We start from the raw sequence: 25,583 nt of genomic DNA on the forward strand, positions 1-25,583 counted from the left end.
AAGAAGAGAAGACCAAGGAAGACATAATTTATTTTTAACCGGTTTTAGAAAACCACAGTTTGCAGATTAAACATATAGGATAATATTTATTAGCACTAAATTAGAAAAAGGCTTGTGTGGCAACTTTACATGCTGTACATTTATTAACAACAAAAGTAGTTTTAACCTTAAATGGTTTTCTATGTGTCTAAGGAATTCCACTGGTTTACAGATTTGTTCACCAGAAGATTGTGAAGACAGCAAGGGATTTAGCCCACCAGACTTTTCCTGTAACTGAGAACTATGATCAATAAATTCAGACATTTGTCATGTTGAAATGCATATAAAAAGGAACGTATATTAGTTAATTTGCCCTTGTCAGTTTAACTAATCCATTTTTGCGTAGTTTTCTTTTTTGGTCCACAAAATCAGGGTGTGCAAGGGATGTGCCATTTGCCTACATTTTTATAAGTACCTCTCTCCCCTATGTCTAATAGTTGGGAATTATGGCTATAGACTAAGGCTTCAGATATTTACACATCATTAACAATTAAAGTAATTGAACTTTAATACAAGCCAAAAATGAGCTTTATATTAAGTCACCACTGACCACTGTAACTGAGGATGTTGTGGAATAATTCATCCTTTATTTTTATAGTAGAAGCATTAAAGTCATCCAAGTGAGGTCAGCATTATGTACTCCTCCATTCCCTTGCACCTGCTTCATGTTTGCTTTGGAGATTGGAATACTTGCAGGATATCAACTAACTGTTGGCAGGGGAAGAAAGAAAAGCTACTGAGATGAAATAAAAAATTATTCGAAAAATATTCTCTAGTTTATCTCAAGGCCACACTAGTAAATGAACAAACTCTTGTCGTCTAAGACGTGAGATTGTTACACAATTTACATGAGTACTCAGTGTCATTGACTGATGGCCAATAGTATTGCACAAAAAAAAAATTGAGAGCAAGTGACATATTATAACCAACCTAAAAGTACTAAATACATTAACCTGTAAAAAGAGGGAAACAGACATACAGACTGAGCCCATGTTTAAATAAATGCTTTCAAAGTAACACATAAAGGATGCATTAATTCATGGTAATTTTATTGTTATTTCTATTAAATCCTTCTAAAATGTTTGCAGTGACGGCCAACATTTTTTACACTAAATTTGTTCTTTAGTCAAAACATTTTCGAGTATTTTCATGTAAAAATAAGTACCTTGGTTTATATTTTTGGATCGATTTATAACCGAGTACATACTATAACATACAGTACATACTTTTACTATAAATTTTAATCAAGTACTTCACAGTCCCTAAACTTACAGAAGTCTGTGTGGGCTTATTTTAAACCTTATTTACTGTCTTTTATGACATCATATATATTTGAAAGTCCATATCCTGGCTTCAGTTTAAAAAGGTAATGTTAGTAATCTTTCTGCATTTATGTAAAGAAACACATCATACAATTTCCACTTATATTTAATTAAACATATAATACAAATTTTGTCTGATAAAAATATAAGTAATGTTTCATATATGGAAGAATCTCATAACTGTACATATTTGTATGATGCCGTACATTGTGATCCTAATTGAATAGAATTTACATTTGCTTTATTGTTGCCCCTGCACAGCATTGTTATACAATGAGAAGAGGGGCCTTCCTATGATATTTACACCAATGTTATCCCCAGCTTTTCAGATACAAGGGCAATGTGCAGATGCCCTCAAATTTCACCTCCTAAAAAAAAAAAAAAAAAAAAAAAGCAAAACGCCAGCAACACACAAAATTGCACCAGATAGAATTTACATTTGCTTTATTGTTGCCCCTGCACAGCATTGTTATACAATGAGAAGAGGGGCCTTCCTATGATATTTACACCAATGTTATCCCAAATTTTTACCTTAAGCGGGCAATGTGCAGATGCTCTCAAATTTCACTAAAAAAAAAAAAAAAAAAAAAAAGACAGCAAAACGCCAGCAACACACAAAATTGCACCAGCAAAATACAAAATAACAGCTGGGAAGTCATTACTTGCAATCAATTATATGCCTGCTCTTAAAAATGGCGTGTACTAGAATCTGAACAATAACTTAGTATTCCTTGAGCTTGTTTTTTTTTTCAAATAGTCTCCTGCTGAAATCCTATTATACTCTTAGGAAAATACTTCATTCTTGCAGTTTCTGTTGCTTATAGGAGGCAATCAGGTTTCTAGCACTGGGATATGGAGTGGGCTATTATTTGTTTTAGAGAAACAGCATGAAAAGTTTGAGATAATTCTTATCTAAGAAATGACTGGCACTATCACCATGAAGAGCCATGCCTAGCTTGCCTAGTTAGAGTCAAACATTTATCTGGCAAAACCCAATGGCAAAGTGGCTCTCCAGTTTATATCTAACAAGCAGTCCTGCTACGCAGAACTGAGCCATTCTAGAATATTTTAAGTAACACTACATCATATAAATAATTGGCCATGCAACAGATTAATTGCATTCTCAAGCTGCCAAGCCCTTAAAAGGTTTTGCAGCCACTGGGAAATTATAAGGATGTGTTGGAGTTTGCTAGTTAGTTAGATAGCAAGCACGTTTAGAAGAGCTTGTTATCACACAGGGATTTTGTGACATGGATGGAAATTTAAGCACTACTAGATAAACATATTTCTAGGGAGAGAAGAAAATAATCTTCTCACTGCAACCAAATGTCAAAAGAGTCCGAAAGAAGATTGTTGAAAAGAACAGCACTTGGTTGCCAACTCAGACTAACACATATGAATTTTAAAGGTTCCATGGTTGAATAATCTCACGTAAGGCACCAATGAAAGCTAACTTATGCAGTCCTAACGCAACGTCATTTAGTTTGCTAATACTCGTACATTTATGTTATGTTTTTGTGGTTGTTTTATCCTTTTTTTCAACTCGGTGCTTCTTATCACTTCCAACCCCTTTTGTCCACTGTCTATATTCAATATTTCTAGCATTAGCTGTAATCTATTACCTTGGATAGGTTTTTGCTGGTGACAACTGTGTATTGTGCCTTTGGAATGAGAGGGAGGCGCCGGGGTGACACTGCAAGAACACATCTGCGAGTCAATTGTCGTTTCATAATATCAAGTCTCAACAAAGACCTTCATGGGATCCTTGGGTAATATTTTAATAAAAGCTGCAGATATAAAAAAATCTTTTTAATTTACATTAAAGTTTAAGTTAAAGCTTATATTAGATTTGAGGTATTGGGTAAAAACTACTTAACTTTATAAACTGTATGCTGTACATTGGATGTGTTGAGCATTAAAGGAGTGAGTTGGCAACTGTGCAGAAGTTGTATAAGAGAGTATAGGCAGCTATCTTACTACCCATCTCTCCTATTCACAACACTAAAGCCAGCTTCAGAAGTGGTTTAACCTCCCTAGCGGTTCATTTCTTTCCTGTTTTATATGTCTAAAATTATATTAATTAAAAGTATAATTTAATAGTATAAGTATAATAAAGTACACACGCACCAACATCACCGGGAACTCCCTGGTGACTCATCGGGTGCAGAAGCCGGCCGGAGAAAGAAGACAAAGATTGCGGCAATGGACGGCGCGGGACGCCGGGGGATCAGGTAAGCACTGTATTTGCTTACCTTCCATAGCTTTACATACCCCGAGTGTGACTCGGGGTTAGCGCTTTTAGCAGCTTTTTTCCACCCCGAGTCACACTCGGGGTTACCTCTAGGGAGGTTAAACATGTACACTGTTGCATTCTAAAACTAGTTACAAATTATATTGATGTTCTGCCAGAATAATATGCAACCAAATTGTACTGATCTCCCTGTGTACCAGAGGTTACATTCAGTAATATCATAGGACCCAGCTCCTTTCTCAAAACCATTGCCCTCTTGGATGTCCATAAAATGGTTGAGCAAAATTCTCTGCTGTGACAAAATTCTGATACTGTGAATCAGTCAATCACTTTAGCTCCAATTACTGTACATCCATATGTCTTTAGTTTTGCAGAATTATCAGTTTGAAATGAAATATCTACAAGTGCCTTTAGACATGCAAAGCCAGTTGACACATCTGCATATCTGACAAAGTACAAAGCTACAACTAAAAAAAGAGCACAATACAGGATGGAAAAAGTAAGCCAGAGATACTTTTCCAACATTTGGAACCCAAATATATATACAATTATCCACCAGCCTGCACTCCAAAAAAATAAACTATACAGTTTAATACTCAAATAACGGAATATGTTGCACAAACAAAGATACACAAACATAATAAATTACATGATATGAATTGCATGGTAGAAAAAGCTGATAGAGTGGTGAGTGCAACATTAAGTCTTGAAGTTCATAAAAAAGTTTGTTGGTCATCAGATTTGAAATAAAACACTTGAAAGGTATAGTTTTTTTTACTGATACCAAATTTAGCTGCGCAGAATCTTCAGCAGTCCTTAAGCTGGAATATTTATTTTGTAGCCACACAAATTATATGATGGAAGTTTCCGTTTGCATGATGGATGGAGCTCTTGAGTTTCGGTGAAACTGAGAAACACATTCTGAGCCGTTTCGTGAAATGGTTAGACTGTGCAGACGATAGTCTCGGCCTAGGTATTGGTTTAGGTAAAAGCTTCCCCATTTTCTCTTTAGCTCTCCTTGCACCTAATAAGTGAATAAATACACTCAGTATTTTATGCCAAAATGATAATCTGAAAAAAAAGAAAACAGTCCCAGGGTATGGAACTTTAAATGTTATGAGTATCATAAAGATTCACCATTTCCAGAAAATATTGCTCCAGGCTTTTTGCAGGGCTAACCACATTTTTTAAATGACCTGTGCTAAAAGCAAGGATCAGGGGTCAGATTAGCTTTGTCCCCCTATTAGTGTGAAGCCGTTACAAACATGGACAACATTGGAAACAATGTTGTGTTCACTGGGAAATGTAAGCATTTCAACTATATTACCTTACAATTTATTTATCAAGCCTCCAAATTCTGTAGGGTTTAGGTTCATGTTCAGGTGTACGTCTTTCCTAAAGATGTATTTTCACATTTAAAATTCAAAGACAATATAACTGACTAATGAAAAGAATGATATAAACCATAAAACCTTAATTTGTATAAATATTGAAACAACCTAGTCAGGATATGGAGCTGTTATAACCACATTCCTAACACCCTATGTCTCTTACCTTCCCTCCATTCTAGTGCTGAAGCCTCTTAGAGACTCTTTGATATTTAATAAGAATTTACAAAATACAGCAGGAGACAGAAAGATCCAACACTCCTGAAAGTGTTCGATGGCAAACAGTCTTATAGAGGGTACAGCACGGGAACAGAGGAAGTAGAAGAGGTTAGTATATTTTTTATCTTGCAGGTACCTTTCTTTTGTACTTCTTAAAACACCCTTTACACTCTTTCTTTTCCTCTTCAATGCAAAAGTTCCTTTCATTTGTAAACATTAAATAAAAGAACTTGGGACCTTGGGACCAATTATGTTGTAAAATAAACTGTACCTTTGCTTTGAAAAAAAATTGCAGAGCTTTACCTGTCATTGGTGTGTTATGACCAGTGCGGTAACCAACACGGGTTAGGAAATGCTACCTGTGCTGCAGAGTGGCAGTGGTGCCCTATGCTGGAAAACTGAGCATTCTAGCATCAATCACTGCATAATCGTTACAAGAAAGCATTGCAGATCAATGCCTCCCTTCAAATGCAGCAATAGCAGACCCATCATTAGTACAGGCTTTTCCTGGAGGATGAGGACCACCTCATCCTTTTTCTGGGTCACCTAGCCAGCATTTGCCTATACTAAATGCGGACTCCCTCCAGCATTCTTTGGACCTTTTGGAAGCATCAGATCCCTCACAATAATTCCCAGAGATCATAGTGCTCACAAAGATTCCATAGTGCCTCCCTGCTCCCATACTGCGCTCTAACCTCCCATAGTGGCAAGCAGTGCTCCCAAACCTCCCAAAGGGCTGCTCAGCCTTTCACAAGGCAACACAGTGCCCCCAAACTCCAATAGTGATCCTCAGGTTTCATGGCGTGCTTCCATGTCCTCCAGCTCCTTGGAGAGGCCATCAGCCCCCTACAGGGTCTGCATGTGATAATCATTTCATCAGTGCAATAATAAAAAGAAACATTAAGTAAGTAAACATAGAAAATAAATAATTTAAATGCTAAAAAGTTTGATAACTTGAATTTTAAGTACCGAAAGTATAGAAAATCACTTACTTCTGTGTTTAAAAAGCAGTAGAGAATGGCAACAACCAACCCCTGCAACAAAGGAACAAATAATTATAGCTTGCTCAGTGCTAGGAGCAAAATAATTGTACGAAGTACAGTAATCTACAGCAATTCATCATATTGCAGCTACAGTCAAATCAGGTAAATCACTTTGCTTATTAGTTTGAAGGAATTGCTGAACATGAACATTTGCTTTCCTAATAGCAAGAGGGCAGTTCCCACTATAGGGGGTGGTATGTTTTGCAAAGGTCATTCATTTGAATAGTCTGTCCAATCATAATCTCACGTCATAAACAAATGTAGTTCAAACTGAATATTTCAAAGTGCATCACTGTGCTGTAGTGCATTGGTAAGGTGCGATTGGGGTCCCATTCACAAACAATAGCTATCCACCGCATTAGCATTTGTTCTCTACATTTTGTTAATGTATGTGTTTTGCATGGAAATGTGTGTGCTAATGCATGTAAACCATACATTGGCTCATTGCACTGGTGGCTCTATTCTCTACGTCTCTATAAATAACAAGGTCAGTGGATTTACAAATGTATCTTTACCTGAAACGATCCAATACAAAGCTCAAACCATATCTGACATTCACTGAAACTGGGCATCTGGAAAACAGTGAACACCATATAGTGGACTCCAAACAATGGTATAAGCAGAAGGGTGGATTTTGTGAGTCTCCTAAAATAAGACAAAATTAAAATATTAACCACACTAAGACAATCTGCCCTGCAGAGCAATAACATTACTTCTTTCTTTACTGATAGCAGAGTAAGTTCCATATATCTCATTTGTTGGTTTTGCACACTTATATATCAAGAAGGGAAGAAATTTTAAGCAAAAATTTGGACTTTAGGCAGATGTAATATGTATGCAACACTCATCAACAATTTTTACCATTTACTTTTAACTAATAACATATTAATTAAAAAAGCACCACCCTTTCCCAGTTTATGGGGTTTCTATCCATGCAACTGAGTGAGATATGTGACCATTTCTTATTTTTTGCATGGTATATTTGTCAGTTCTCTCTCTCTCTCTATCTCTCTCTTTATATATATATATATATATATTTATTTATATGTAAAAACTGTATATAACTATATATAGAAAAATATATATATAAATTTGTCACTCAACAATAATCTACATTGAGCTCTCCAACTTTGCATCCTTGCATTCAGGCAAAGAATTCATAAATCAGTGGTGCATATCTAAACTAAAATAAAAGGGACTGCACTTAACCTTTAAAGTCCACCTTTCATTAGAAATATATGTAAGTTTCCATTGCTGACCTCCTTATTACCGTACATTGATAGTCGCCTGTATGACTCAATAAATAGTCAATAAACAGACAAGCATGCTGCACACTATTTCTGGGTCAGATAGAATTTTTTAAAAGGGGGCCTTCAACAAAGAACCAAATGCCATTATTAAAAACTGGTCAACAAAGTATTCCCACATTTTTTGCCCAGGGCTCAAATTTAGATCACCACTGATGGTGTATAACATAATTGCTAAACTGTTGTTGTCCATATGAGTCTATTTCTAAGCTTCTATATTCTATATATTCTATATTATCTAAAGACTTTGATGCTACTCAAGAAATGATTTAAATTGCACAATAACATTTCAAATGTAGTTCCAAAGTTGTCTTTACATCATAAATATTAAACTATTGGTTGCACTGAATTCAATAGAAGTGAACTGTAATGCAGTTAAAAGCAATGCTGAAAATTCATTTTTAAACATAGAAATTAGCATACATACTTAAACTGTGATTGGTCATTGCCCCCAACGTCAGGAGATCTTAACTTCTGCAGTAAAATTCGAATAATATTGATAAATAGGCAGAAGTTTACCTAGGAAAAAAAAAAACATAACACGTTTAAACAAACACAGATGCATTTCATAATTGTAAAAGAAATTGATTTTCTCAAAAAACATTGAAAAATTTGTAGTATAGTAGTTGGATAAGAATATAAAGTGATGTGTGAATTCTTCATTTTACCAGCTTTCAAAAAGCTCTGGTGACCCGGCTTTTGTCTACTTAGAATATTTAGTACCTGCTGACTGATAAACTTCCCTCTCTGCTCATAGCAGCATGTTACTTAACAAAACTTGTGCACAGAGATATGCGTGACCCCCAGCTGTCTCTCCCTCTCTCATCAGGACAAAAGAATGATACCAAAGAAAATTCAGGTAGATACACTGCTTGCATTTTTTAATGTAATGATTTTTACATCTGAATTAATTGGTGTTTTTTATTAAAGTAACAGAATTTTGTATTTAAATTGTCTCCTACTTGGTCACTGCACACTACCAAATCCCCCAAAATAGATGAACTTTTGGAACAATATTATATCAGGAAATTTAGGGTACATCAATCACAAATTAATATATTATAATCACTTAAATTACATGCATAAAAAAGATAAACATACAACATCTTAAAATCAAATATATTCATATGGCCCTTTAAATGCAAATAGAGAAACAACTACACCTTCATATACGATACCAAAGGTTCAAAACACCCATATTTCTGTATATACACAAATTATATATATATGTATGTATATATACAATATATATATATTTTATAACACACTGACAAAAAGGTTACCTGTCTTACTAGTCTGCTAGATGGGTGCTTTGGACTTGATTTAATAAAGCTCTTTAATGCTGGAGAAGATACACTTTCATCAGTGAAGCTGGGTGATCCAGCAAACCTGGAAATGGATTCCCTAAAAGTCATTTGCTATTTGTTAGCAACTGTTTTCATTTCTGTACCAGATCTATTCCAGGTTTGCTGGATCTCTTAGTTTCACTGATGAAAGTATATCCTCTCCAGCCCTAAAGAGCTTATAAATCAGGGCCTATGTGTATCTAGAAACCAGCAGTGTTGTGTTTGCAGGGTTTCTCTGCGGGGTATTCAGAATTTCTGTCCTGGGCCTGTTCTGGTCCTGAGGCTCTGGGTGCCACATAAGGCCCAGAAGGCTATTTAGTTCACCGTGTGCTAACCAGCAGGTGTGTAGCCGTAGGTTAGACTGGCTGTGGGTCAGTGTGGTTGCTGCTTAAAAGAGAAAAGGTTTGCTTACACTTGCCAAGAGCCTGACCATTTTTTTGTTTATGGACTTTTGTTGATACCAACTCCTGCAAGGGAAGACCGTTTATTTTTGCTGTTTTGCTTAATAAATACGGCCAGGAGCCCTAAAGTGAAGTTGAGGTGTGGAGTTGCCTCTGTGCCTACCATTGGACGATGATCCCCCACAATATATACTGGGTTCACAACTTGTAAACTTTATGAGTTTTCTTTAGAGATTTCAGAATGTGACTAAATTACACTAACCACACTAACTGCACCTTCAATATGATAAATGGATTAGGATAAATTTGTATGAACTGCAACAAGTGTTTTGTGTTTTCCATTTATACCAATCATAAAAGAAAAGAAAAAGTACAATTGTGAAAAACAAGCCTTGATCTTAGAAGATAAAGAATCAACAACAAGACAAAATTTATCAATGAACCCAAAATTAATAAATGCCTAAAAAATAGAATGTGTCAGTAAAAACAAGCTTACAATTATAGAAATGATGATCGGTACCCTTATAACCCACCATGGAACGCTGTGCTCATTGGTATCCCAGCATCTATAACAGAGACAAATAAAAACAATAACTAATAAAATTGTTTATTTTAAACTATCAAATTTACTTTCCTTGGTAACTCTATGGATGGTAATATCTCCTAAAACCCAACCCAGACCATACCAGAAAGCTGGAAAAAAATGCTTTTGGAGCCACATACTTGGAAAAAGGCAGAGCTTGTTGTCCAACTAAGCATTTGATGCTGGTACTAGTTAGGGGTTGGGTTAAATGACAAGTTGTTAGGTAGTTTATGGAAAAGGGTAAAGGTTAAACTGTAAATAAAACCCAAAAGAACATTGGTGTTCATACATTTGCTATGTATCTGGAACTTGACACACCGCTGTGGCAGAGTTAAAGCCCAACAAAGCCCATAACTGGCCAAGTCAAATTTAAAAGCAATCAGGTTCATAAATGAAATGTAACCGTTAGGGCATGAGTGAGCCTGTTTTTAAAACTCGATCTCGCTGTGAATTCTACCGTTCTCGCTTACCGAAATTGTAAGCGAGGATGGCCGGTGTAAATTCGCAGATCAAGCTCGAATTTAAACAAAAAAAAAAAAAATCATTGATCAGCTCAGTGTGCGATCCCGGCACTAGACGTTAAATGGGGACAAGTCTCCCGATTCAAAACCTCTAGTGCTCTCTGATTTATGATTGCTTTAGGAATTTGTCTTGTTTGATGTTAGAATTAGATGGGTTTTAAAGAATACAAAATTTTATTTTTTTTAATAATCTTTAACAGTTTTTTAAGAATATAAGGAAAAACATACTAAGTAAGAAAAATATGAAAATTGTATGATAACCTGCCTATATTTTTTATTTCTGGGATATCAACTACCTTATGCTTACCCAGTGTCCTCTAAATAAATTCTTGTCACTATCCATACAATAATACATATGGTGGGAATACCTGAGGAAGAGAACAGAAAATGAAGTAGGGACATAAAGATCAAAAAGCATATACTGCTATATTCTATAGTTTTATTAAAGTGTAACTTTCTGTGAAATGTAACTTATGCAATACAATAGCTATACAAAACAATTTATTTAATAAAAACAACCTTTTCATGCCATGCTGCATTTATTGAAATTTAGCATCTTAAAACCCAAATATGTGTTATCTACACTGTAGCTGCCATTTTTGTGGTTAGATAGTTTGTAATAGGCAGTGTTAAGAATCCTTATCCCCCCTGCTTATCACATAACTAATGGGACAAGGTGAAAATGCTTAGAATCTGTATGTAAAAAAGAAATCCAAGCCTTGTTAAGCAAAAGTTTGTAGAGATTTGCCAAAAAGGTTGCCAAAATTCTAGCATTGCCCAGTGTTTAGTATGTTTACACAATTGAAATACAAGGAATGTGAATATACATATACATATATCCTTGACACATGTTATCTGCAGTCTAACTTTTGTTTAAGACAGTCTGTTGTTTACAAAGCTCAAAAGCTTCAATTTACAACTGGTCAGAGGCATTGCAATAATTTACTCCCCCTCTTCTTTGGTCAGATGAGCACTATAAAAATCAGCCAGAATGACAATAGGAAGGTGGGCAGCTAAAACCCATCAAAGCCACCAATTTACCCCATGTTAAATGTTTCTTTGTAAAAATAAAATGACTACATTGTATAAAAAAAATATAATACACTGGTTTAATTTAAATTTCCAACTCCAGAAGCTAAAATAAAATGGACCAGGTACCATTAGAGTTTTCAATTAACAAACATTACAAACTGGCTATCACTACAAACAAATCTTGCTTTTCTATTATCACTATAATACCAGCAAATAGTAACTGGGAAGGAAATAGGTTATATCCTTTCGTAATAATATATAATGTAAAATAAAGAGAGACGTAGTAAGGAAGACATACCCCATCCAATAAACAGGTATACGGTAAAATGTCTGTTTGGAGAGAAGATCACCACAAGAAGTGTATGCAGGTAAAGTCCTTCTACCAATAACCAGTAGAAATTTGCTGTGACGCAATAATGAACAAACACTAAAACAATCTTGCATCCAATCTGTAACAAAAAAAGTCAACATTAGCAGTTAATTTGTATGTATGTATAGATGAGGCCCTTATATTATGCAGAGAGTACCGAATGTATATAAGTGTATTTATATATTTTTAGATTCTATCATTACTATATCTAACATATGTTCTATATGTGCTTTTAGACATCCCACCGTGCTTTTAGCACTAGGTCCTAGGTTCGAATCCCAGCCCGGACACTATCTGCATGGAGTTTGCACGTTCTCCCCCTGTGACAGTGGGTTTCCTCCCACATGCCAAAAACATGCAGTTAGGTTAATTGGCTTCCCCCTAAAAATTGACCTTAGGCTACATTAATGACATATGACTATAGTAGGGACATTAGATTGTGAGCCCCTTTGAGGGACAGTTAGTGACACGACTACGGACTTTGTACAGTGCTGCGTAATATGATGGCGCTATATAAATACTGTGTAATAATAATATTAATATTTCCAATTCCAAAACCATGGTCATTATTAAGAAGCTGTCCTACTTCCTTCTGCTTCTATACTAACCTTCACTTTTACAGAAAGGCCTTGTCTAAGAATATGGAGCGTATTTGTTGGATTGTTGGACTGATGTTGGTTGAAAGACCTGGCTCTCAACTGATGATTAGAGGATCCAATATATCCTAAAAGTTGCTCAATGTGGTTGAGGTCAGTGCTCTGTGTAGGCCACTCAATATCCTCCACACCATCCTCTTCAAAACATGTTTTTAAGTGGGGGCATATTCATGCTTTAAAAATGGACATCCTCAAAGTATTGATACATGTTTAGAAGCACAAAATTTATTTAAATTGAAAAAATGTCTTTCTATACTGTAGCATTACCTGGAAACACCTGAACTAAACTATCTATCTATCTATCTATCTAGTCTCTCTGTCTGTTAAATATTTACCTGAGTCTGTAATAAATACTAATATGTTTGCCATGGGTATATTCTCAAGATTGATGTTGCCAATAAAGAACAACTTGGGCACTGGACCTTAAACTGCTTTTATACAGCCTGAATATCTTTATTTTGTTTATATTTTATATATATATATATATATATATATATATATATATATATAAATTTTGTTTATATATTTTAGTTTATATTGGAAACTAGGGCAGATATGGCCAACCTGTTGATGAGTTCCTGTTCTACAATATCTGAATAGACAATACTGTATTACAAATATGTGCTTGCATTATATTGATCCATTATTGGAAAATGCACTATTTAAATGCTAAACCCTGGGCAATATTCATCCTAGTTGTAAGCCAGTTTAATGTAACTATTGATTCCATCACATGCACTACAGAAAGTCTACTTACCAGGGAGTCAGGACATGAATATGAACTGGAGTACAGAAAATCATCTTTTACTAATACAGAAATAGCTTTCAAAATAAATGAAAGGAACAAATTCAGATGGATTTAGTTTCTTGTACAATGCAGTTTTCTGCAATAAAAAAGTAAAATAAAAGAATCAAAAGACTGTAATTGATGCATTTTAAAATACAATTCTTGGCCATGTAATATATAGGAATAGGATTTGAAAGGTTGAAATATCTTTACAACATCAACAAATGTTGCACAGCAAATTGTTAAGACGATTGTTAAGATTGGGATAAATAGGTGAATAGATGAAGCTTCTATTTGTTTTGCAGATTGCAGTTGTTTCTATAGAGATGAACTGATGCACCCTTTCCCCTTTTATCAAAATGTGCACTCTGTCAACTCATTTATTTTTATTCATTGAGCAATCCTCTACACAGAAGACAATTTGAACATCAAACTTATTTTTATATAAAATATCTTGAATGTTCTAAATACCCAACCCTAATAAACACTTCAAAAGAAGTTTGTAATACACCTGTATTTAATGTTTCATACACCAGTTTAGTTTTTTACGTCTGTGTCCATTTGGGAAACATTCCATGTTTATGGGATACATAAAAAATCAGAGGAAATCTCTACAAAGTGAAGGAAATTCACCTCCAGGGCAGCTGTTAATACGCGCCGACTGGAAGATTTCCCAAGTTCTACTGTTTTGGGGACAAGTACAACATTTTGGGTTTCCTATTGCTTTCTTGTTCAGGACAAACAGAAAAAGTGACCCTACTTAGCAGAGACACAGACAGCAATATAAAAACTTAAATAGTATAGAAGAAAGCCAAGGGAGCGGCACACCATAGATTGTAGTGTCCAAAGAAAATTTTAATTAATTCATTTTAGGTGGTACAGGACAGCCAACACATTTCATTGTTCACCCCCCTTTATTGGTACTATAATAAAAACATTCAAAGTTAGGATACAGGTACTTTAGATACTTCAGGCATCTAATTAAATGCAAAAAAATCAATTTAATACCCACTAATTAAAAACATAAATATGAACTGCTAAAACATTCAAGCTGATAAAATACAGAATGTTACTTTATAAACCATCCTAAGGTTTCTTTTGCATTTGACCTTATTTTTGGTGTCAATATAATTTTGACTGTCCTGTACCCTCTACCATAAATTTTTTCTTTGGGTTCTATGACTTATTGTATGGCACTGTTAGGAGCCTAACCAAAGAATACTCATAAAACAAGCAACTTGCAATATCAGCTATAAAAAAAGCCGGTGTATGGGCTTCTACTCATTTACTACTCATAATTCTGTACTAGTTTTGTCACCCAAAAAGACATTTGTAAAAAGAAATTTGTAAATGTGAGTTTTTAGTTTAAAAGCGCATTGCTCATTTTGTTGCTCAGTTGGTGTAAAATATTTAATTGTTAACTTGCCTAAGGTTATTACCTCTCAGCAAGTCTGTCTCATTTCAACCTTGAAGGTCACAAAAGATAATTTAGTGCAGGCTAATATTGTATCACAGCAGGAATCACAGCTATTTTAAATTAAACATGAAAAACTAACTTTGGCAACAGATTAAAAAAGGGAAAAAAAAATGGAATTCACCAACGTGATACAGAACTGACACATTTAATTAAAATGTTCTCATATTTTTTATTTGCATTTTCTAAATTATTCAAAGACTGTTTCAGGGAAAACATAGACAGAAAAACATGTTTCTGATACAAAAATTAAAAGGCATATTTTTCCTTGTCCTTACTTAGAGTGCAACTTTCTAAACTACAGTTAGGCAGGTAGATAGAAATTATATACACAGAAGTGCATTAGGTATCTCTACCTAGCCATCCAGTGTTTTATAACTATGGACACCAAGGAGCTCTAGGCAAAAAACTAAACACACAGCTAGAATGCATGTTTATTTACTGTTTTACCTAGTTTTTCAGCTCACTGGACAGAGGTGATTATGCTGCTTCAGGGTAGGCATGCTGGAGGTGGAGAGGTGACCTAGGAAGCTACACTATTGAAAAAGGAAGATTAATTGTATAATCTGGAATCAGGAACTCTGTGTGCACCCCTCTGGCTACACATTAAGGAACATATGTGTAAACTCGCAAGACTAGCTGCACATTTGCAAACCTATTGGCAGGGAAAACATATATATTTTCTGGCAAGTATTTAGCTGTTTGCTTGGAATGTCCATTTAAAAGCAGCTAGATACCACAGTCCATGATTATGTACTTAGAGCAAATTATGGTGTAACTGCTTGTACCTTCCAAGCCAGTTAAACTATAAACACCGGTTCTGGTCTTGGAGTAGAGGAAGGGAGGGAGGTAATGGAACCTAACTGAATGTTGCAGCCGAATTCGAAAAGCAACACAATTCCTTAATAATAAAATGATCAAACAATGCATTACGAGGTTTCCTTTGAGAAAAAAAAAGGAACGGGCTATGGGCAATAAGATTGAAGAAGAATGGTAAATGATGAAGAAGATTGGGCTATAAGTCTGGCCTATCACCTATGCTAAGTGGATGATTCACCTATGCTAAATAATGATTCTAGTGATCATGACAATTATAATGTTAAAATGATTTCATTATTTTGCCCAAAGCTTTTTTTAAAAATTTTTTTTCAAAATACATTAGAATGGTCAATATACAGCAACTGAACAAATACACAACACATTTCATACACATTTCTACTTACCTAAATAGGCAAAGAATTGCACTTCCTATTGTCAGGGCTATAAGTGAAGCACTGTGTCCAAATGTATAGATAGCCTTGACTATCAAATAGAACGACAGCTGCAAATACAATAAAAATAAATTCTTTCATGAATTTACATTATTAAAGAACAATAGTCCACATTTCGGCTGTCTGTAATCACTGGTGTTCACAGACATATGGGCATAGTGATCGGCTATCAGCCCACGGATGATTGCAGGAGCTAAAGGGAGGCCTGCATTGAAAACCTAATGGGTTATATGGCAAGAATCCTCATCCCCTATGCGATCATTCAGTAATGCATCACCTACAATTCCAGCAAAATGTAATTTTGTATGGCTTGCTACTTATTGGCATACATCAACTTTGGGTATACCACCAGCAAGAACTGGGAAACACAACAGCTGTCAATCTATATTTAAAGCTCAATGAAAATCACAGAAACATATACACACTCTTGGCTTTTGTACTAACAACCCTTTTTTTACAGTCTTACCTCCACTCTTCTACAGCAGCTGTGCAGGGATGCACAAGTATGACTGTCCAGTCTAATAGTAACCAAAGTCAGGTCCAGTGTCATAATGTAAAAGACGTGGTCAGACATAGGCTATGCACACACATCATGATTAGTGTTGGTGTTCGAATTCGGGTTGTCCTTATATTCTACCCGAAAATGGACATTCCAATTCAGATAGACCTGACCCGAGAAACATGAGATTCAACGGAGCAAATTTGGCGCTCTGAATTTTGGAAGCCCCCTTTAACAAGGTGACTCCCAGATGTCCAACCATGGGGAATAAGTACAGGGGTACATAATAGTATTATGTATTAATATGTATCTTTTTATTATGTATCTTTTTAAATGTATTTCGAGGCTGTAGAAGCTCTACACAGTCCCGTAAAATAACCCAAATTTTTCCCCTATTGACTTTAATGGTGTTCGAATTCGACGTTCGATCACCCGAACAAAAGTGGCCTATTCAAATCGAATAGTGAGATATTCGACCAACACTAATCATGATACTTGCCAGATACAAAAAGTTGGGCTTGTCTTCTTGTCTTCAAGAATCTGACATGTGTAAAGCAGTCGCCCAAAGTCGTTCATGAATCCGACGGATAGACAGATAAAAACGGCTGCAATAGATATGAAGGAAAGAAAGCACAGCGGGATGCCACTTGCTCGTTCTCCCCTATTCCCCCACCCTTCTCTGCAATACATATCTGTTTGAGGACACTTGCAATGAGAAGCAGCATTTTGGCTTTATGTGTTTGTACCTGTACATGTTACCAAATGGAGAACCATACCATTGCTTTCACACTAACTGCAGTGACCACAAGATCCATCAATACCCCATGCCTCAGGTACAGTACTTCTATTACCATTGCAGCTCAGGGTGCAGGAGGTTGTTTGAATTATTAAGCAGAGGGCATGTGCTTGAATAACAAGTAAAAAAATGTAGGGCTTCAATTTTTCAGGTCAACCACAAATTCAAATATGTGGTGGTAAAGATTTATACAAGTAAAAAAGATATGAGAACTCAAATGTGCTTCAAAGGTTTAGTGTGTACAAAGTATAATATTCTGCTTATCAAAAAAAGTCTTTGACATCACAAGCACTTGGTCTGTATTATTCAATGCAGCCAAAATTCAAAGCCATGAAAAATACTTTGCTGTCAATGCTGCCCCAGCACACTATGTGCTATGTTAGTTTGCCCTGACATTTTATCAGGGTACTACAATTTGTTTTAATGTACGTTCCATGAAAATCTCAGAACATTATTAATTGCTTGTTTTGCAAAACTGAAATGTGTGTTTTTTCAAATGTGTGTGAACGAACCCTCTACATTTACTTTTTCATAAATTTATAACCGGGAACTAACAAAGGAAGTTAAGGACAGTTGGTTTATATATATGAAGCTAAAGGATATATCAACCTAAACATCCAGAGAAAGTTACCAGAAGGATTTTAAAAAGTGTACTTCCTCTAAAGTATCATTATTAGCTACATTATGTGAATTTTCAGGAAAATGTATATCAGTCACTGACATGACCTGCAGTTCCCTAATTTACAAACGAGGAAACAGTTTTTTGTCTTGCTAGAGTTGAGCTTTCCGACTACAAACAGTAATCAGCTGTGTTATTATTAGAATGGAATCTCCATATTTATTTCAGAAAATTCTTGGGATGGCAGCAATGCATTTAGGGCACTGGATGTCCAGACAATCCATTTCTCATGTGAGAGTGATTGCAGCAAGATTAGCATACACTTTTATATCAGGCTTCTGTATTTTCTGCTTAGTGCCGTAATTAAACAAGCTTGGCGCCTCGTCTTGTGTGATGTTTATAAAGTGTAATTAGGCTCCATCAGATCCTGTAGTTTCTCCTCATATGAATAAACACTATAATAAATCCCTCTCATTTGTCTGTGACAAAATATAATTTTCTTCTCATATGTCATTTGTGGACCCATTGCTCAATGACAGCTGCCGCAGACTGTAGAGGAGAAGTAAAATGTTTATATCTGTAGCCCATGCTGTGGATATTTTAGGTTAATGGTGGAATTCATCACTATGTGACATAAACAAAGGGATTGAACTTGTATTAGGTTAGTGCGTGATAGAAGACAATCCACTCTTCCATAAACCTAGGCCCGGGCACAGTGAAGGACTGGGAAACCTGCAACAAAATGTGCTATGTCTGGACAAGTAACTTTAGAGCCCCTGTTAAGGCAAAGGGGTGCACCAGTTTGAGAATTCTTTATAAGCTAGAAGTTTATTGATATAAGTAGTGTAGAATATGGTTTAGGGTCCTCAATCTCCCAACCCAAGGATTGGTCCCCCCCTCCTGTTGCCTGGTCATAGTAGAGAAGTGGACCAATCATAAGAGAAAGACGTTATCCTGTACCTAATTGCTGGAATGCGTGCCCAGTGAGGCAGGTTGCTGAATGAAGATTTGTATCTGAAAAATTGGGAAATAAGGAGTTCTTTCATGAAGAAATAACTGACATCATGCAGGGCCAGAGGGCCCGGGGCCTAGCCCAGTCATAGCTTGAATCCCACTTAGACTGGAAGGAGTATCAGCCTATAGGAAGGTCTATATTAGGAAGAGGGGCTGGGAAGTCTGTTAAGATGTCTGTTGTCTGTTGATGAAGTGAAACTCACAAAAGGACTCAGGAGAAAACAGAGTTCTACAATATTCAGGGCTGTCGTGAGATTGGTTGTTTCACTCCAAATAGGAAGATAACTTAAATTTACCAGGTAACAGGGTTCAAATCTAAGTATTTTAATTTATGTACTTATCTGTGTACCTACACTATAACTTTAAAAAATTTGAAAAAAGAAAACCAACACAGAGATAAATTGTTATTAAAGGCCATATGATGTGACAGGTGCACTTATAATGAAACCTTTTTATGTGTTTTTAGAGGAAGCAATAGAATAAAAATATCATAACTTATGGAAAGAGCAGCTCGTTTCCAGAGGCATTAGTAAAAAATGAGATCTCTGTATTGGAAAGTGAAGGTCACCTCTATTTTGTTTGAGTACAGGAGACACACCAGTCAACATTTAAAAATTCCTGGCCAAGAGCCTGGAGAAGGAGCCATACTTGTCACTTTAAGTCACCGCATACAAATCAGTTGGTCTCTTGACTGGTAAACATTAAACACATAAACTTAGATGATGAACTTTTTCAAATTGCATCTCCTGTCATTTTCTGAGATTCCCATGTATTAAAACTTTATAGGACACCCTGCTATTATGAAATAATGCAAAGGTATTTTTTTTTATCCAGGGGTGTTTAAGGTTCAAGAAAATTATTAGTAGGTTAGACAATGCAATATTTATAATTATGTATCTCTTTATTTGTGCTTTGTCTGACCACTTATCAATAAGACCAGAACTTCATTTAAAAGTATAGGATAAACAGAAAAAAAGAATTTGGACACATGACTATCTGGATACATGTCTATCTATCTGGATTTATGTATCCTGGAAACATATAGGATATGGAAAAAAAAGTGTGGGTTTTGTTTGCTTACTTATGAAGAATTAACAATTTCATAATAAATCAAAAATTAAAGATCAGATAAACTTTAACAGCTTTTATAACATATTGATATTTGGCATTTAAAGAAGAAAATTAAATGTATCAGTGTGGTAATTTTTAAGGAAAAAACAACAATATTCTTTTGACTACAGAGCTTTAATCCATGCTGAACACTATCCATGACATCCTTACTCTGTCCCTATAATTTTTAGTTTCACTTTTAGCCCTACCATTCTTCATTGAGTAACAGACTCTAAAATGATCATGCCTACAACCTGCTGAAATCTGTGATAATGGCCAAGGGCCAAAACATCAGGGAATACATGTATATTAGTTGTGTAACAAAGCTCTGTGTAGCACTGGATTCCTCAAATGACAAAAAATTCCTGCATAGTATGCATATTTGTCCCTTATCAAAATCAATCCCATCCTAATATCGATAACAACTAGAAGACAGCCCATAATATTATGTTGTATTTGAAATCTGGTAAAAGTGCCCGTATCGCCATACTTCTGGTCTAGTGGGCTATCAAGAATAGAACTGTACTTGGGATTTTTTTACTCCCATTCTTTAGGACACAAGGGAGGAATGGTACAAGGGAGGATCAGGCACAAAATTGATGATTAATGAAGTACAGTCTAAAGATATATACATGGGATGCAGAAAGTATTCAGAACCCCTTCAATTTTTTTCAATTTTGTGATGTTGCAGCCTGATGCTATAATCAATAAAGCTATTTTTTTTCTCATCAATCTACACCTAATCCCCTACAATGACAAAATGAAAACTGGATTTTAAACTGGATAAGTTAGTAAATGTATTAAAAAGAAAAAAAACCAAAAATATCAGAAAATGATTCAGACCTTTAAAAACAACTCTAAATTTAGCGCAGGGGCCTCCCATTTCTCCTGATCACTGCTTAGATGTTTCTGCAGAATGATTGCAGGCTACCTGTGATAAATTTGATCAGACATCAACGTCTCTATGGAAGATCTCATTGCTGGCAATGCAGAGCAAAAACCAAGCCATGAGGTCAAAAGGAACTGCCTGCAGGACTCATGGATAGGATTGTTGCATAGCACAGATCTGGGGAAGGCTACAAAAAATTCTGCTGCACTGAGGGTTCCCAGGACCACAGTGACCTCCATACCTCTCAAATGTAAGTAATTTAGCACAAACAGGACTCTTCCAAGAGCTGGTCGCTTGTCCAAACTGAGCAATCAATGGAGAAGGACCTTAGTCACCTTGTGAACCACATTCATTATTATGGGGTACTGTGTGCAGATTACCTCCCTGGCGGTAATCCCAAGTGTAGCTCTCGAGATTGAATTGAGAGTTTACTTTGTCCCCATGGGCCCACAGCATCCTCTGGCGATGCCCAGCCGGGATCTGTGTCCCCTTGCCTCGCATCCCGGAGTGTGAACGTTGGGGATGCAAGGCCATGGGATGCAGACGCCAGGCGGGCATGCGATGTGTGTGCGTGCAGGCGGGTGATGTGTGCTGGGGGGTGGTACCGGCGGGAAATTTAAAATAGGAAGTATTTATAAGTGTCACATGTACCACTTTGACATTTAAAAATACTAAAATAATCATACCACTAAGAATGAGAAAAAGACGAATGTAGCATCAGACTGCAACATAAGAAATTTAAAAAAGTGAAGTCTGAGTACTTTCTGACGCCTGTGTATGTATAATTACATAAAAGCTTACATTAAATTTGTTACATAGCTATATTTTACCTTATGGATATCACTGGAGTCTGTATACATAAATAAGTAATACATAACAAGTTACTGCTATGGATTTGCCTTGCTTTGGTAAGAAAATAATTGCATGTGGACAATGAATCAAAATAAGGAACAAAATAAATTAAAATGTACAGGTAGCAATACTGATGTATTGAGGTCTAAACATAATAATAAATAAATAAAAATAATGAGCATGTAATGTGGTAATGTGATGAAGACTGAGTGAGCAGCAATGAGAGCATTCACAAACTGTCACGCTAGTGCTTCTGCAATGATTTCATTGTATCGGATGGCGTGATCCTTCCTGACTTATTTGAGGACAGGGAAGGAAGCAAAGGTAGATTTAGATATAAGCTAAACAAAATACAACCTGAAGACTGACAAACTGCAGGCACGTCAAAAGATGTAATTCAAGTAAATATAAAGTCTATGTTCCCAGGTTTACAAGGGAAGACAACAAGTGATTATTTTCTTATTTTAAATAAAAATAAAAATTGTATTGAAATATTGTTCAATGTATACTTTATTAAAATCTATAAGAGAGATCAGACTAGCCAAATGATAAAAGTGTAATCAGTTAATGCATTCATTTAACAAAAATTAGTTTTTTTTAAAATAACCTGCTATCAAATAATAAAAGGTATATATATATATATATATATATTATTTTTTCCTGTGGCAACCTAAGGTTTTGTTTTGGTACAAACTTTGTAAGACTTTTTAAACTAGGGACCTCTAAACTTTATAGCTTGGGGTGGCTTTTCTCAACATTTTTACCCCAGAGGAACTTTTAACATATAATTAGGTCTTGGGAAACCCCTGCTAATATTAATTATTCAGAGGTTAGAGGGAGAAATTTGCCCCTTACAGTGGTGGTCACAATACCACCTTTATAGGCTGCTAAAAAGAACACTGGTGTTATGCCACAAGCTCTACAAAGGAACTTTGAACCTGCAGCTGTGAAGGCACCATTAGATGAGAGGTCAGTTAGTAATCACTTTGGGAACCCCTATCAATAGTTTGTGGAACCTTATGATTCCCCACAGAGCCCTGGTTATGAATGGCTGCCTGGGGGTATCACCAAAACTTCACCCAGCACTGAAAGGATGTCGGAGAAGCCCTCCATGTCACCCCAACATGAATCTTACTTGGAAGCATTGTTGAAACGAAAGCACTAATTAAACATTTCCAGATTCCATTCTGGGTCAAGTCTTGAGTTTGGCATATCCTCTTATCTCATTTTTACTACTTGTTGAAATGAGAAATACTTTGCTCTAGTTTTCAGACTGTTAGCCTTGGGTTAATAACCAGATAAATTAAGCATCTAAAAATAAAAAATAAAAATGAAATGAAATTATCTTGCACTATTTCCTTATAAATGACCAAGCTAACAAACTTCCGGATTAAAGCTGATTTTACTCTTCAAATCCTTTAAGTAGTTCACATCCTCTCATAGAGCATTTATATTGCAAATCTTCCTGACATTGAATTTTCTAAATTGTCTTCATCCTTTGTGATTGAACGATTTATTGGGACACTCGCTCATTTGTTTTGATTATGTAATTTAATCTGTATATTATTTATTGCTCTCTAAACCTTATTTATCAAAATAAATATACCAACAAGCAAATTACAATATTACAATGAACTTTAGGGTCAAAAGCGGAGGCAAGGAAAAATTATATTTTAGCTAAAGAAATCTTAAATTTGAGTACAACATAATTTTCACTTGGTTTGTAAAAACTAATGTTCAGTAAGAGCCTTGTAAATCATGCAACCCTGACTAAACACATTTTCAGGTACACATCCCCAGGTATGGGTTGCACATTTATAAGGTATGCAGAAAATAATTTCTTTATATAAGGGGAGGTACCTACTTTACTAACAAAACAGGAAAATTGAATTGACATAAATTATAAACCTAGGGAACAAAATGCATTCATCACTGCTAACATGCAAAACATAATCAACAGAAAGGTGAATACACCTAATGTGAAGAATACATTTTTCCCCCATTACAAGTATTAAAGTATTTTGTTTTTTTAAGATAGTGACGATGGGTTACTCATTCTTATTAGAGCCTTTGTGCATTATTGTTGGCTGCTAGTAGATGGTGCTGTGTCCCCATGTAAGGTGTGTTACAAACAGCTTATCTTTCAAAGCTCTGATCTGTCGAACCAGAGACAAATGCAGATCCGGGACATGCCACCTGGTATCACGTGAATATAAACCGAAACCCTTTAGTTCTAATGGCATTTTCAGGTAAAAAACATTGGTTTATACTTGAGAACATACAGTACTTTGCCAATAATTTCTTGCCTATACTGTACATCACTAGGAGTCAATCAGATATTCTGTCATTACAAAGTGCAGCTACTGCGGTTTACAGCAATTTCCCATTTGTCAATGACAATCCAAGTCCTGCTAACATTTACCAGGGTCACTTTTATTCAGTTTTCAACATTTACCATTTGGTGAGATACTGAAAGCAAGTAAGCACTGCAGCTTGTAAATGTCAAACCAAAATGGACAAAAAGGAGATTTACTGTGAGTTTAATAATAAGATTAACTTTAGTGTTAAACTTTAGTATTACACATAGTGATCATGTTAATGTGTTAAAACATGTACACCAATATACATTAGACCTACATTTTCTCATGGGAAGATACTAACTGAATATAAAGGCAAAGATTAATATATAATGTTTTTATGGCTCTGAGAGAGGTTTTCCACCCCCCAAATAATACATATGGAACAACGAAAGGGCAAATTAAATGCCCATAGGATCAAAGGGGTGTTTTTCAAGCACCTCAGATGTGTAAAATATGATTGAAATTTAATTTACAAATTTTATTAAGTAGACATCTTGATTAAAAGCAGAAAAATATAAAAAGAACAACATTATATCTAAATAAGTGTTGTACTTTATGCCACAGTGCAAACTTCTTGCCAGGCTGTAAATTAGTATTTATGCTGTGATAGTTATATTGCCCATTTTTCGATATGGAGTGATACAACTGCAAAAAAGTTTGACTGCTGGGAATACTGGTATTTATATTGCTTCCTCATGAGTTCATAAAGCACTAAAACAATATGCACAGTTACCAAAGAGACATATGTGGAAGAATATGGCAGATTATAGAATCACCCCGTACCATGCTGGGAACCAGGACTGTCAGCTTGCTGGAAAGGAAATAAAATGATTTGACTCAGGATCAATAGGTCTGGAGTGATTGTTTAAGTTATGGGATTCAAAGGTATCCCTTATATATGTAGACCATGAACAAACACTGCACATGGATTGATGATAATGTAGATCAGACCAATATTAAAGCTAGAATAGATAGAAATCAGTCTTTTCAACCCTAAATATGTGTAGAGGGGTTTGTTTTTGTTAGGTATGGATGAAGCAGTACATTTTTTCAATAAATTTCAAGTTTTGCCCCGGACTTGGTCTACGTTTTTAAGATTTTTGAGTGTATTTGAGATTAACACCCCTGATCTAAGAGGAAGTTCAGGAAGATTTTGTGACAGGTGACATCCTTGACAGTATAGAACCCTGGTGACTATACTAAAGGCTGAACTTTATATATGGCCCTTTGGTACCATTTATGCTGCCCTTGGACCCCAGTAGTCTGTAGTGGGAATAGAAGAGGTAGGCCTGATCTTTCCATTTTTCTATCTTTCGATTTTGTCCATTCTCTCACTGTTCTCTGTAGCACATTCCTAGTCTTCAACTGTTCTTGTTGCATGCCTGCAGTCTTTGACCATTATTGTATATCCAACAGTTCATGAAAATAACAAAA

The 25,583-nt window shown here is 35.6% G+C and overlaps 1 protein-coding gene across 1 annotated transcript in view; it reads right to left on the reverse strand.

Moving 5' to 3' along the window:
- Nucleotides 1–1,940: 1,940 nt before the first annotated feature.
- Nucleotides 1,941–25,583, reverse strand: part of VIPR2 (vasoactive intestinal peptide receptor 2) — a gene marked incomplete in the record, with an annotated part of 45,067 nt that continues 21,424 nt past the window's right edge. The window contains 9 exon segments of the mRNA XM_072412613.1: nucleotides 1,941–4,636; nucleotides 6,212–6,253; nucleotides 6,778–6,907; nucleotides 7,997–8,088; nucleotides 9,813–9,882; nucleotides 10,728–10,788; nucleotides 11,751–11,901; nucleotides 13,236–13,362; nucleotides 15,963–16,060. Coding sequence (XP_072268714.1) covers nucleotides 4,463–4,636; nucleotides 6,212–6,253; nucleotides 6,778–6,907; nucleotides 7,997–8,088; nucleotides 9,813–9,882; nucleotides 10,728–10,788; nucleotides 11,751–11,901; nucleotides 13,236–13,362; nucleotides 15,963–16,060 — 945 coding nt within the window.

This window comes from Pyxicephalus adspersus, chromosome 5, assembly GCF_032062135.1.
Source record: "Pyxicephalus adspersus chromosome 5, UCB_Pads_2.0, whole genome shotgun sequence".
Classification (NCBI taxonomy): Eukaryota; Metazoa; Chordata; class Amphibia; order Anura; family Pyxicephalidae; genus Pyxicephalus; species Pyxicephalus adspersus.